The 14,549-nt window shown below is 52.7% G+C and overlaps 1 protein-coding gene across 2 annotated transcripts in view; it reads left to right on the forward strand.

The window, feature by feature from the left end:
• IGF2BP2 (insulin like growth factor 2 mRNA binding protein 2) overlaps nt 1-14,270 on the forward strand; it is a 154,216-nt gene extending 139,946 nt beyond the window's left edge. For both annotated transcript variants that reach the window (XM_041731890.1, XM_041731891.1), the window contains 6 exons: nt 2,810-2,878; nt 3,762-3,878; nt 7,717-7,791; nt 9,222-9,353; nt 11,011-11,124; nt 12,402-14,270. In XM_041731890.1, the coding sequence (XP_041587824.1) occupies nt 2,810-2,878; nt 3,762-3,878; nt 7,717-7,791; nt 9,222-9,353; nt 11,011-11,124; nt 12,402-12,494 (600 nt within the window). In that variant the 3' untranslated portion in view covers nt 12,495-14,270. The remainder of the gene's footprint in view (nt 1-2,809; nt 2,879-3,761; nt 3,879-7,716; nt 7,792-9,221; nt 9,354-11,010; nt 11,125-12,401) is intronic.
• Nucleotides 14,271-14,549: the final 279 nt, after the last annotated feature.

The raw sequence follows: 14,549 nt of genomic DNA on the forward strand, positions 1-14,549 counted from the left end.
GACCCTTGGATTTCTTTATGCTTCAGTGTATCACTTAAATCTGGCATCATGATTATGGCCATATACAGCAGCTTGGAACTAAGGATGCTGCATTTCTTCCAGGGAAAAGCTGGTCCAACTATTTATAATTCCCTTTTTAATTTTTACAAATGCACTTGGTATCTACTCCTCTACCCACACCCCAGCACAGTCAAGCAGACAGGAAGAGCAGACACCAGTTTCTCTCAAACTGCCAATGTAACATGAACCAGTGGATAATAATGACCACACCGTCCTTGTTGCCTCTGTTGGCAGGGGGCAGGGTCACCTTTACTGTGACGTCCCTTGCCCCCTCCCCAGTGTCCTGATGCTTCTAAAATATTCAAAACTAAAGTAGGTTCTCCTTTGTAAAATAACTGGGAATCCTCAAATGGGGACAGTGTGAGGCCAACTGCCAAGTAGGGGGTGGGGTTCCATACTAGCCTCTCCCTTCCCTGAGCCTCTGATTCATCTGATGGCTACAACCTGCTTTCCCTTCCCATTCAAGAGAACATTTATTGAAGTCATGAGTGGGTGATTTCTCTGATCATCATGACAAAGCCTGTTTTGAAAACCTTCTTCCATTTAAGATCAGGACTCCATTTCAGCTTGTGAGGTTGGGAAATACTGTGCTGTAAGCCATACATTCTATTATGGTCAGTGCTCATTTACTACTCGTCATCCAGCCCATATAGCACCCAACCATAGATTCTTTATTCCTGTGACCCCCCCTGAATGCCATGTTACATCATTCAGGGGCACCGTTGTACATAGGCTCTAACCCATGTTCAAAGCCAGGCCCACAACCTGCCTGCCTGTCGTCATTCGCAGCGGTCTTCTATTACTTGCTTTTCAAATACTGGCCTCTTTTCTAGTTTTCAAGAGGCCAACCCCTTTCCTGGCTCAGCATCTATATGAACACCGTTTAGAAGGTCCAGTGCCTTATGTGGGGTTCTGTCCTCACCTCAGCTCAGAAGCCACCTCCTCCTGGGAGGTGAAGATCTAACCCAAATGGTCAATGCTCACCCAAATCTACCACTTGGGTTAGATCTGCAGTTGGTACAGTGTTTATGTTGAGAGTGTGTGAACTCAGAATAGGAGCCACAGTGTGGCAGGTCTACTCTTGATCTCAGAATTTTGGGAAGAAAAGGTAAATAACAATTGAGAAGCATTGCTGCTCTGAGGCCTGATGCAAAGGCTGTCCTGCAAGACAAAGGGGGAAGAAGCATCTTTCCCCCAGGGCAGAACTTTGGGCAGAAAGCCACAAGCATTCTCCCCTCACCTTCCATGGCTCAGGACAGGGAACTGCGTGAAGGGCCTGGAACTGAACTCTCTTCAAGGAAGGAGTAGGACCACGAAAGCCTTCTGCACTCAGCTTCCAGGGAGATGTGGAGATCGCCCGGAGAATGCTGATCTCGTAGCCCCCTCTTGTGGCTATGAGCTATCACTGTAGCCTCTTTCTGAGACATTGAGAGCAAAGGTTCCCTCTCCTGAGCAGAGTTCTGTAGGCACCTCAGGTACCCCTGGGGGAGGCCTCCCCCCCCCACCTCCGTGACCATACCTCCTTTCCTCTGAGGCCAGAACTCCACTGTCCAGCTCAGATAGGAAGACTGTTTCATTTTGTCCCTAGTGAGACATAGGGCGAAGTTGTGATTTGGAGCTCAGAGTCCAGCTGGAGATCTGGGAAGACTGAGAACACCATGAAATTTGTTTAGGAGCCATCAGGCAAAAGTTAATGTCTGACCAGCGTCAGAAACCTACAAGGTCATCTTGCAGGTTGGGCCCACAGGCATTGGCTCCATGGTGGCCTCCCTTCCTGTGACAGGCATGCCTACGTTTTTGTGACCTTATGTCAGACGCACTTAACTAGACCACACTGATGCACTCAGCATCCTGCCTATAGGAATATATGAAATCAAACCTCTTCCTGTCGTACAGGCCTGCTGTGAGGATTAAGACTCTATGAATAAAGTCTCTAGCACAGTGCCTAGTACACAGTAGGTATTCAGTAAAAGGCAGCTTTTTTAAATGTTATTTTCTTGGAGCTTCTGGGTGGCTCAGTGGTTGAGTGTCTGCCCAGGGTCCTGGGATTGAGTCCCACATCGGGCTCCCTGCATGGAGCCTGCTTCTCCCTCTGCCTGTGTCTCTGCCTCTCTCTCTCTCTGTGTGTATCTCATTAATAAATAGAATCTTGAAAAAATAATAATAAAATGTTATTTTCTTAATAGTTCTGTTGTTTTCTGTGTACATCTACCTTCCTGTACCCACACACACACTCACACACGATGCTGATTATTCACTCATTTTCTTTCCTTCCTTTCCCAACCTCTTTCTCAAAGTTCCTCCATCCTCAATCTTGTCATTCCTTCCGAAATTCTCTAAGGGAGCTCATGACCCCAGCTTCCCGGGAGCACATTCGCTGGCTACGTCCTGATAGTGTCCCACCATCTCTGTGCCTTGTGGTCCCATCAGGACTTCCCACTGGGCCTGCCCATCTGAGGGAGGGCAGGTTAAAGGAGTGTGCATGCGCCCTCCCTCCCACGGTGGCAAGTTCCTGGGGCCTCCGGCGTGGCGCCGCTCAGCGGCCAAAAACCCAGCCCAGCGCTCCATGCTGCGGAGGGGGTGGGGGTGCAGCAGAGATCTGAGCGGCCGATGGGCAGGTGCAGACATGCCGGTGCGGCTAGGTGCCGGTGCGAGGAGCCTGTGCTGTGTGCGGGAGTCTTGCCTCCCTGCGTGGGGAGTGTCCCCGTGAGCACCAGCTGACTGACCAACTGTTTCTTTCCTGCTGCAGACCCACTCCGGATACTTCTCCAGCTTGTACCCCCCTCACCAGTTTGGCCCGTTCCCGCACCACCACTCCGTAAGTGTCCCCCCAGGGCCACCCCCTCTGCCACTTTTTCCCTGTCCTGTGGTGGGCGCCGCAAGGGCCTTGGCAGACCGGCAAATGTTCCTGGTGTGAGTCACCCCAGGAGCGACACAGCATGGGGTATCGCACATCAAACTACCCCAGCATTGGGGTGCGCTGACGATCTTCAGAGCGCTGATGCGTCCCGTGCAGCCATCCTACCGATGCTTACAAACCCAGAGGTGGCAGGAAGCTGGCACGTGTGAATGATCAGGAGGCCAAATTAGGAGGCAGTGTCGAGCCGAAGAACAGTTTCCATATGTCTCTGAGGAAAGTCTAACAGTGGGGGTCGTGTCATTCCCACAGACCCCTGGAGCGAGGACCCCCGGTAGCCTTGCCCACGTCTCTCTGGGCTGTCACCAGGCGGCCTGGTCAGGGCAGGTTTACTTGTTATCTTTTGAACACAAGGCCACTCTGGTGAAAATACCATTTATGGCTCCCAGGTGCCGAGGAGCTTCCCATTCTTCCTCACCAGGTGCCTCGGGACTCCATCCTCAGGCCAGGGATATATTTAATAATGGTTTTACCTCTTGGATAGAGACCCAGGAGCGGTACATAGCACATTTGTTTGCGGCAGAAAACCTGTGAACAGTCCACTTTTTGAATCCAGCAGACTCCAAGCTGCTCAAGAGGTCTCACTGTTCAGGTTCATTCCTTAGGCTTCTCGCCTGCAGAGCCCTAGAGCACAGGGGAATTGCATGCACCATAGTGGCCATTTCCTTGGGCATTGGGGCCGTCAGAGCACATGGCTCGTGGTAGATGCTCGGTTCCTGCCTGCCGAGCACCTGAAGGCACAACCCCAGTGGGAATGACATCTTGTCTTCTGTCGCCCTTCCAGTATCCAGAGCAGGAGATTGTGAATCTCTTCATCCCAACCCAGGCCGTAGGTGCCATCATCGGGAAGAAAGGGGCGCACATTAAACAGCTGGCTAGATTTGCTGGGGCCTCCATCAAGGTAAAGCTGCTCTCGACAGCCATCCTCTTCCCTCACCAGCCCCCCGCCCCGCGTCCCCTGTTCCCTCTGCTGCTCCTGGGCCACGCTGATTCCAGGGGCAGGAGCCCGCGGGGTCTGGCCAGTTAATGCCATCGCCTCTCCTCTTTAGCTCTCTCCTTCCTTTCTCGTTCAACTGATGACGAAATTGGAAAAATTATTAGTAACACCTATAACACCTAAGGCAACCCCGTCCTCTTTGGGCTACTGCAACCCTCTTCTCAAGAACTGTAAATGCGCAGACAGGCTGGGGCCTTTCCCAAGCCAAGGGGGTACGCCAGCAGAGCCTTGTTTACACTGTGCCCTTATCAGGGTTTTGATGCTTTAATTAGTCTCTGCTTCACACACCCCTGAACCTCAAGAAAATAGTTTGAATGAAAAACTCTTTGGAAAGCGATAACACTGTAGATAAACAAAAGCTGGGGACACAGCCCGACAGGCAGCCCTGGGACGAACAGCAGCTCAGGAAGGAAGGCCCCTTGATTTATGGGAATGGTCGCGAGTGGCGGTGGCAGTTACGCGCCCACATCCTGCCCCTTCGGGCGCCCTGTGAAGAAGCATCCCGGGAGCTGAAAGGGAAGGATTCTTCGACCCTGGTCCTGCTCCAAGCCCAGCTATCGGCTCTGACTCACAGACAGAATGCTGAGCACGTCCCAAGCCTCATGAAACACTTTAGAAAACAGAGTTTCCGTTGTTACGTAAAGTAATTTGCTACCATGGGACAACCCGGAATTCCGAACGAGAAGTCTCATGACTTGGAGAGAAAGAATGCTTGCACTTTCTCCTCAAGAAGAGCTGGAATTTCTCCCACAGCAAGTGTGCTGGAGAAAAGCAAAAACAAAACACTCTGAGTAGCACAGGACGAGGATTGCCCTGAGACCACCAAGGAATTCTGTTTAGAAAAAGCATTTCTCCTCTGTTACCTGCAAAGTGTAGAACCTGGGCGGGAGCCCCGAGGGGCGGGTGGCCTGCAGCGTGGAACACAGAGGCCTCTGCTCCCAGCAGGCTTGTGGCAGGTGGGACCCCGGCCCGCGGATGGGACAGGTACGCTTGGCTGGTTGCCTGTCCCCCCGCCCCCCGCCCCAGTGTCCAGTCCTGTGGCCTGAGAGGCGGTGGAGACCGAACTAGATGATTTCGACCACAAGGGGCTTGAAGGATCGTGACATCACATCCTCCCTGTATCCCTTGAGAAGAGTGGGACTTAGGCACGGGGACCAGGCTGAAGCACACAAGTGGCAGGACCCGCTAACTGTCAGAGGCCACAAAGGTAAAGAATGTGAGAGCCGACATCCAACCAGGTGACCCAATTTCCAGTCCAGTGTTTTTTCCACCAGAGCCACCAGAGCCCTACACTGGAATCATTCCCAACAGGCCTAGAGGAGTTAGGAGAGAGAGAGAGCACTCCCTTGGGCATCGCCCTACAGCGTCCCCACTGCCCATCCATATCCCGACAAGGTTGAGTGGTGGTATGTCACTTTGCTCACGACCTCTGTGGTGGGCAGAGCCAGCAGGGTGGGACCAGGGGGGCAGAAAGGGCTCTGCAGGCTGGTCAGGCCCAGTCAGCCTTTATGTTGCACCGACCACCTGCTTCATCAGCACCCTGCTCCTTCTCTGGCCCCTGCCTCTGTGCATAGCAATGAAGGAGAGAAAACCAGGGAAGCCAAATATTTGTGAGAAAAATTTCCTGCTTTTAAAAACCAGTCTGGTTTTTGTTACTTTCAACAGGACTCTGAAAGCATTTTCTCTACAGCAAAATGGATAATCTCACTACAAAGAACCCTCCGTTCTTGCTTTGTCAGCCTTCGGGGGGCTGCAGCAAGAGGCACATTTGATGCTGCCATTTCAGGCAGAGAGCTGTACGCTAGTGGGAGCTGAGTGCTGCGGGGGGTGAGCAGAGGGGAGGTCGGGGAGGCGCACCCCCAGATGCTCCAGTTACAGACGGAGCTGGGCTCCTGTTGCTCGCCTACCCTGGGAGCATCAGGGCAGCAGGCTTCAGGATGCCACATGAACTCCTGGCCCTCGCTCCAGCCCCTGCTTACCTCCGGGCCCCATTTGCCTCAGTCATGATAAGGTGGGGTCCTCCTCCCTGGTGCTCTCCCGGTGGAACGTCATTCCAAACCACAGGAGCACACAAGTAGCTCTTAGGCTTGTGGTCTGGACTGGTGAGCGTCAGAGGAGAGACAGGGTGTTTGTTTCAGACTCTGAGCAAGGCAACCAGGAGTCACTGGGAGGCGCACAGCGATGGCGGCAGGGATTTGGTCAGCGTAAAGCATGAATTAGCCCTTTAGCCCCTCTGGGTTTGGGTGGGTAGGGTGGGAACCACCGTGTCCATGCTCCAGTCCCTCTCATCTCCTCCTCTTTGAGATAAGGGCCAGACTTAATGCCAACTGTGGATCCAGAAATAGAGGCAGGCGTTCCTGCCAGTGGTCTCAAGGACCAGTCTTTGTGACCTGCTGGGAGGACACTGTGATCTTTGCTTTTCAGCAGAGGCTGCTGCCCTACGCAGTTGAAGGCTGGCAGGTCGTCTGCCCATGTAAGGGAAGTCCTCCCAAGGAGCTCAGGGCTTGGGGACCTGTGCCTCACGTTCATCCTCATGCTGCAGTGTCAGAGCCAGAGCCCCCAGGAAGATCTCTGATTCCAGAGCACACCTGGGATGCATCATCACTACAATGTTGCAGCGGCCGTACGGTACCTGAGGCTCACTGATGGAGCCTGGCCTTGGCCGTGGGCTAGAAACTAACCCCTGTGGAGTTGGAGGTCTTCGCGGGGCAAGGGGGGCACGTCTGAAGCACAGCCGTTGGTGGTGACTTACATCATCAGTCTCAGGATGGTACCTCTCCTGAGCCGCTGGCTTTTTCTGACTTTAGGAACACTGTGACCCTGTAAATGAAGTTTCTTTTATTGTTCTTCTAAGCTTAAGACGGACTCTGCGGCCCACCTGAGGCAGGTGCATAGGACCTTATGAGATGCATTTACATACTAACCTCACTCCTGGCTCATTTCTCAATGTCTGGAGTACCTTTAACTCATTTTACTTTAAATTAACTTTAGCTTTTGCTACGACATATTTATTTTCAAAGCTACCTTCATGGTTTTTGGAACAAGGCGGGCTATACAGAGAAGAATCTGTAATGAGGCTCTAACAAGATGTGCTTGCCTGTCATTTGAGCTGTGTTACAAGAGACCTAGACTCACAAATGGCGAGAGCTAGAGGGGGCGTTGAGCTTGCCGGGGTTCACCTCCATGTTTCACAGATGAGGAAACGGAGTCCAGGGAGGGGAGGGGTTTGCAGAGCTGACATTGGGACCCGGGTGTCCTTGCCCCTCACTCAGTTCCTGTGCCCTGGACAAGCTGGTGCTAGCCACCTGTGGTCTAGCTCAACTGTCCCTTGCAGCCAACCGCCTCTGTGAGCAGAGTTAGAATCCGGGCACCTCTCCTGCAAGCTGGCTGCACAGTAGTGGTCTGTGGACTAGCCGTTCCTCCGCTCTGGGGCCTGGGTCGGGTGGCGGAGCCCACAGCTCCTCTTCCTCCTGACTCCCTTGGGAGGCCAGTCATTGCCGGTGCTCAGGGTCGGGACAGGCAGTAACTACTTGCCCTGCCTCCAAGTCTGCCTGGGTGGCCGGAGACCCAAATTTGATGCTGGGCACCATGGTGGTCACTTCCTAATACCCAGAGTGGAGGCAGCAGGGGCAGAAGCCCCATCATACCCTGGCTAGGTGCGTGCACCACGCACCCAAACAAGAGAGGGGCCTGCGGAGCACAGCCTGGCAGCAGCACTTTCCTCTTGCCTTGTAAACTGCAGATTGCCCCAGCGGAAGGCCCAGACGTCAGCGAAAGGATGGTCATCATCACCGGCCCACCAGAAGCCCAGTTCAAGGTCAGTACCAAGGGCCACCTGGGCCCCGCAGTCGTGGAGGGCCTTACGCAGGCAGCAGCCACCTCAGAGGCATGTTCAGGACTGTTCTTTGGGAGGCCCTGCCTCCACTGCCCTTCCTGCTGCTGCTCACTAGTCTCAGACTCACCCTGTCTCACCTCCCTCCAGGCTGTTCGATTTGGAGCTCTCCTTCCCTTCCCTTCCATGGAAAAGTAGATTGTCTGTCAGTACCCACTTCAGGTGGTGCCCCCTCTGGGGTATCTCAGCCTCCTGAGCCATGGTTTGGAGGACAGGTGTCTCAGACTTCTTGAGTCACTTATACCTTTCAGGCTATGGGGGCCTAACCATGGGGTGTAAGGGGACATAGCAGGAATTTGTTGGATGTTGTTTGGTGAGGTGCATTTTTACTTTCGCCCTTCTCCTAGGGAAATTAGATATTGAGTTTTCTGAAAGTCAGGAACATATTTATAAAAGGATAGTCCTTATCATTAAAAATATTTAGGACTTGGGATGCTTGGGGAGCTCAGCAGTTGAGCGTCTGCCTTCGGCTCAGGGCATGATCCCGGGGTCCGGGGATCGAGTCCCACATTGGGCTCCCTGCATGGAGCCTGCTTCTCCCTCTGCCTGTGTCTTGGCCTCTCTCTGTATGTCTCTTATGAATAAATAAATAAATATTTTTTAAAATATTTAGGACTTGAGAAGAAAACATTAACCCTTCAACTCATGAGCAGATCAATGAAATGTGGTCTATCCGCTCAATAGGATGTTAGCTATAAAAATTAGTGAAATTCTGATGCATGCTGCACCTGCTTCATCAGCACCCTGCTCCAGTCCAGTGTTTTTTCCACCAGAGCCTAAAATTCACTGGGAATGATTCCAGTGTGGATGGACCTAAAAAACAATACACCAATAACTCCTGGAGTGTACACTTGAAAATGATGAATTTTAGGTGATATAAATGGTATCTCAATTTTTTAAAGGCTTTTTTTAAAAACCATAACCTCACAGGTGCACTGGTTCTAGGGTTTAGACATCAAAAAGCAGCCAGCCACACTGCACCACGCGACTCGCCTCCATCCTTCGGTTTCCATGGGCATAAACATATTGTGGGGGGAGGAAGTGAAGACCGCCCCGCACAGGTTCATTCAGCCCAACATTTGTAGGTGCTAGGGAGACAGAAATCAGGCCTGATTGCACCCCAGCCCCACACAGAGGGCTTCCTTGAGGCCACGGTCCCCTGCATGTTGCTTGGAGGTGGCAGGAGCAGCACTAGGTCTCTGAAGGAGGGAGCAGGGCGCGCAGCTTCTCCGTGTCCAGCCCCACGGAATTTGGAGGTGAGGGTGTGCAGGGCCTGGGCTCGCTGGTTCGAGCAGCAGCACCACAGGTGTGCCGACTGGCAGCCCAGACTCACCGGTCATGCCTTCCTCTCTCAGGCCCAGGGGCGGATCTTTGGGAAACTGAAAGAAGAAAACTTCTTTAACCCCAAAGAGGAGGTGAAGCTGGAAGCCCACATCAGAGTGCCCTCTTCTACAGCTGGCCGGGTGATCGGCAAGGGCGGCAAAACCGTAAGTTTGCTCTGAGCTGGCTTCATCTCCTGGGCTGATTCCCTGCCCCAGCCTAGCCTAACTTCCCTCAGACCTCTGTTGGCTCTTCAAGGATGTGACTCGGAGCGGAGGGCCCCAAATCCATGGTGCCGAGCCAGGCCACCAAAAACACCAGGGTTCTTTCTGCACCCAGAAATACGGCATCTCAGCTACATGCTGGAAAATGAAGCTCCCTACTCCCTAAAGATGACAAGGAGGCTGCCTCCTGCCCCCTTCAAGCCCACACCCAACAGCAGCAGGAAAATTACAGGGAATAGAGCCCCCTCCAGAGTGTATGTCCTTCTCTGAATTCATGCTGAGAGGCCTGTGGGGCCTGATATCCTACACTCTCCTCTGACTTTTCAGACTCTCCCTCCTATAGATTCTGTCTTCGGTTCCCCAAACCTGCCCATCTGTTACAGGGGAACTAGTTTCACAGTTGGGTGGTGGGTGAGAAAGGAAACATTAAAAAAAAAAAACACAAAAAAACCCACAGCTTTTAACCTGACAGTGGCAGCAACCAAAGTCATTTGAAAAGTGCCAGAGAATTAACTCTGAAGCCTGTAGGAACCAGCAGATAGGCTGTCAGACATGAGACACCCACCTGGCGGGGATATGACCACCCCCACAAGTTCCCATAAAGTCTGTGCACGCTAGCAGAAGGACCGTGTGGAGTGGCAGGCATATGGGGACCTCTAGAGTCATAGGTGCGCACATGGGCATACCTGCGGTTTCCTTTATGCAGAATTTCATTTTTCATAAACAGGTTTAATCGTTGTTCGTGTTTATTGATAAAAAATATTTTGGAATGTAGGCCATTTGTGAACAATTCCAGTTTCCTGGTGTAGTAGTAACTGACCCCCACAACCTTATAAAGTGCTCCACACGTGAAACTGCGTCGGGAAGAGGGGAAGGGCCTCGAGGGCAGACAGCCTGACTTCAGTATGCTGATCCCCGCGCCTGGGTCCACACACTGGCTTTGGATAAACTAGGATACAGTAGGAAGAGGGAAACAGCCATCCTGAGCCCTTGGATCCCCTATTTGGTCATTTTAGAACCAGTCACTGAATTCTGTGTACCCCCCCATCTCCACCCAGAGACTGTCAGCTGTCCATGAGCACTTGGCAACCCCACCTGGGTGTTCAGCACCCCGGGGCCAGGGCCTGGGCTGAGCCCCGGTGCAGTATAGGCTAGTTGAGGCTGGGGAGGAGCCCCAGAGAGCAGGAAGGGGGGGCCATAAGGGACAGAGGAGCAGCAGGGTCGCTGTGGGACTGGAGAAAAACTAACAATTCGAAGGTAGAAGGAAGACTTGGAGGCAGGGGTGCAAACGAAGAGTGGGCTCAGAACAACGCCTGATTAGAAAGGAGAGCTTACTCTGGTGAGTCAGAGGTGGTGTGGGCTCCTGGCTCGCCCGGAGAGCGTGTCCAGGAGGGATTTACCTTCCTGGGTGATGGCAGAGCCCGGGTCCTTGGAGCATGTGCAGGAACCTGCTGAGGGGAATTCCAGAATAAAAATTCAGCCCCAGGGGGGCTCCAGGAGTCGGGGCGCCCAGTGAGTGTCCCCCCCCCCCCCAGGCTGAAGGAAAGGTGAGTAGCTCTCCCCTGTCCACTTCCTCCTGAACCACTCTCTCTCTTCCCAGGTGAATGAGCTGCAGAACTTAACCAGTGCAGAAGTCATCGTGCCTCGTGACCAAACGCCAGATGAAAATGAGGAAGTGATCGTCAGAATCATTGGGCATTTCTTTGCTAGCCAGGTACCTGTGCTGTGAGGGTGTGGTCTCTCCTACCAGTCACTTTCCAGTTCTCTAAGCTATTGGTAGCCTGTCAGGTAGTCACGGGCCCTGCACACAAACACACACACACACACCCCTGCGCCACCCCCCCACCCCTGCACCCCCCTCCCCCCGCAGGTGGACTTCCCCATGCTCTTCAGGGACTGCCTACAGGGCAGGGACAACTGCTCCACCCCTTCTCACCTCTGCTCTCCCCAGGATCTCCCCAGGCCCTCCCCAGGCTGCTAGAGGAGGTCAAGGCCGAGCCTAGCACTTGGAAGACAAACCCAGCACATCTCCAGCCCCCCGCAGTGCTAGAGCATTGCCCCCCTCCCTTTGCTGCCCCCTCAGGCCTCAGTCAAGGCCTTCCCCTGCTGGGAACCACATACCAGCAAGGACCCACCCAGGGGTCCCCAGTCAGGCTCTGAGACCCCGTGCGGGGACCAGCATCGCAGTGGGAAGGGTTCAGCTCGCTCACTGCAGGAGCCCACCTCCCCGTGCTGTCCAGGCCGGGGCTTCTCCCTTTCAGTTGGGGACCTGTGACCCAGTGCCATGTGGCCTGGTTCTGTTCGAGGCCCTCGTGTGTTGGGTCTGGGACAGAGCAGTCCCAGCCCCTGCGCCACCCCAGTGAGGGCTGCCCAAGCCCACAGTAAAGCTGCGCCGAGTGCCCGGCGTGCTCTGTGCCGGAGGTGCCCTGCCCTCAGAGTCCCGGCCGCACCCCCTCTGCTTCCTGCGTCCCAGGCCTCCTGGACCCGAGCGCAGGTGTGGGGTGAGGGGCTCGCTCAGCTGCACAGGGCAGAGGGTCTGGGCTACTTCTTGGTTCCTCCGCACCCGTTTCCTGTCCATCCTTCCCGGCATCACACTTCCGTTCTTCCTAATGGGCTCCAGGAGGGGGGTGCGGGGCAGCCCTGAGGACCGAAGTGTGTGTAGTGGGAGGGGGTGCGGTCCAGCTCTGCGAGGCCCCCTGGCACTGGCTCCCTGGCTCTGCCTCCTGGCCTGCAAGTACACAGAAGCTTCTGGGGTCCCATGTCTTTCTCCCACAACCAGCTGCCTTGGGGTAGGGGTGGGGTGCATGCGGACCCTGCATTTTACTTCAGGCAGAAAAGGCCCCCAGAGTGAGGGCCTCGACAGGTAGATGACGCTTCTCTGAGCCTCCCGCTTCCTTCCCCCACGTCCCAGCCCCACCCTCCGGGCCCCACCGCTTGTCCTCAGAACCGGGTTCCTTTTTCTCCCCTGTCCCCTCCTCTCCCTTGCTGCAGACTGCCCAGCGCAAGATCAGGGAAATTGTACAACAGGTCAAGCAGCAGGAGCAGAAATATCCTCAGGGAGTCGCCTCACAGCGCAGCAAGTGAGGCTCCCAACAGGCACCAGCAAAACAACGGATGAATGTAGCCCTTCCAACACCTGACAGAATGAGACCAAACACAGCCAGCCAGCTCGGGAGCAAACCAAAGACCATCCTGAGGAATGAGAAGTCTGCGGAGGCGCCGGGGACTCTGCAGAGGCCCTGAGAATCCCCGGGGCCCGGAGGGAGTGGGGAGGTCAGCCCAGTCCCCGGCCGGCCTCCTGCCTCCCCCAGGGCCTCTGCAGGCTTCCCAGCCATCCACTGCACCATCCACTCGGATCTCTCCTTAACTCCCACCACGCTATCCCTTTTAGTTGAACTAACATAGGTGAACGTGTTCAAAGCAAAGCAAAATTCACACCCTTTTCTGTTTGTGGAAATTGTCTCTGTACATGTGTGTACATATTAGAAGGGGAAAGATGTTAAGATATGTGGCCTGTGGGTTACACAGGGTGCCTGCAGCGTTAATATATTTTAGAAATAATATATCAAATAACTCAACTAACTCCAAGTTTTAATCAATTAATTTTTTTTTCCTTTTAAAGAGAAAGCAGGCTTTTCTAGACTTTAAAGAATAAAGTCGTTCTTTGGGAGGTCTTAATGGTTTAGTAAGGAGCTTCGAGACCACCCACACAAAATTCACCCGAGGGAAATCTCGAAAGGACACTCACGGCAGTTCTGGATCACCTGTGTATGTCAACAGAAGGGATACCGTCTCTCTGAAGAGGAAACTGTCTCTCTTCATCCCTGTCTAGCTCACACACCCATTTCTCTTTGCTTCACAGGTTTTAAACTGGTTTTTTGCATACTGCTATATAATTCTCTGTCTCTCTCTGTTTATCTCTCCCCTGCCTTCTCTCCCTCCCCTCCTCCTCCATTCCCATTCTTTTCAATTCCCCCATCCCTCATCCCTCTGTCTCAATTCCCAGTATCTACGCACCCCCCAGGCAAAGCAGTGCTCTGAGTATCACATCACACAAAAGGAACAAAAGCGAAACACACAAACCAGCCTCAACTTACACTTGGTTACTCAAAAGAACAAGAGTCAATGGTACTTGTCCTAGCATTTTGGAAGAAGAAAACAGGAACCCATCAAACCAACCAACCAAACAAAGAAAGATTCCACAAAGAAAGAATGTATTTTGTCTTTTTACATTTTGGTGTATAAGCCATCAATATTCAGCGAAATGATTTCTTTCTTTTAAAAAAAAAATGTGGAGGAAAATAGCAATTTACACGAGGTCGTTGGCCCAGGGCGTTAAATTTACAGATTTTTTTAAACGAGAAAAACACACAAAAAAAAGCTACCTCAGGTGTTTTTTACCTCAGCACCTTGCTCTTGTGTTTCCCTTAGAGATTTTGTAAAACTGATAGTTGGAGCATTTTTTTATTTTTTTAATAAAAATGAGTTGGAAAAAAAATAAGATATCAACTGCCAGCCTGGAGAAGGTGACAGTCCAAGTGTGCAACAACTGTTCTGAATTGTCTTCCGCTAGCCAAGAACCTATATGGCCTTCTTTTGGACAAACCTTGAAAATGTTTATTTAAAAAAAAAAAAAAAGATGACAAAGAAAAACAGAGAGAGAAAATATTGGAGATGTCCTGAATTTCAATAGGGTACGCGCCATTAGGGCTTTTTGCGCTAAAGGATGAACATGTACTGGTTTATGTGAACAAGCCATTTTACCACCAGACTGCAATGCCAGTTTCCTCTACTGCAAACAGTGTTCTGTGACAAAAACAAACAAAAACAAAAAAAATGAAATATATCCAGCTAACAAGATCCTGGTGTCTCGGTCTCTTATTTTACTAAGCATCGCCCATCCCAAAGTGTCGACAGAGTTCCAGCTCTGGGGGACTTAGGGAAGATGGGCAGCAGATAGAGTCAGGACTGGGAAGCCACCCTGAGGAGGCAGGCTTCTCCAGGAAGCTATCTGGGAGGAGCTCAACTAGGTCAGTGGTGCTCCACGCCTGGTCCCCAACTAGCAGCATCGGTATCACCTGGGCACTTGTTGGACATGCAGATTCTTGGGGTCCACCTTGAGTCAGAAATCCAGAGGGA

This window comes from Vulpes lagopus, chromosome 17 (assembly GCF_018345385.1).
Source record: "Vulpes lagopus strain Blue_001 chromosome 17, ASM1834538v1, whole genome shotgun sequence".
In the NCBI taxonomy this organism is placed as follows: Eukaryota; Metazoa; Chordata; class Mammalia; order Carnivora; family Canidae; genus Vulpes; species Vulpes lagopus.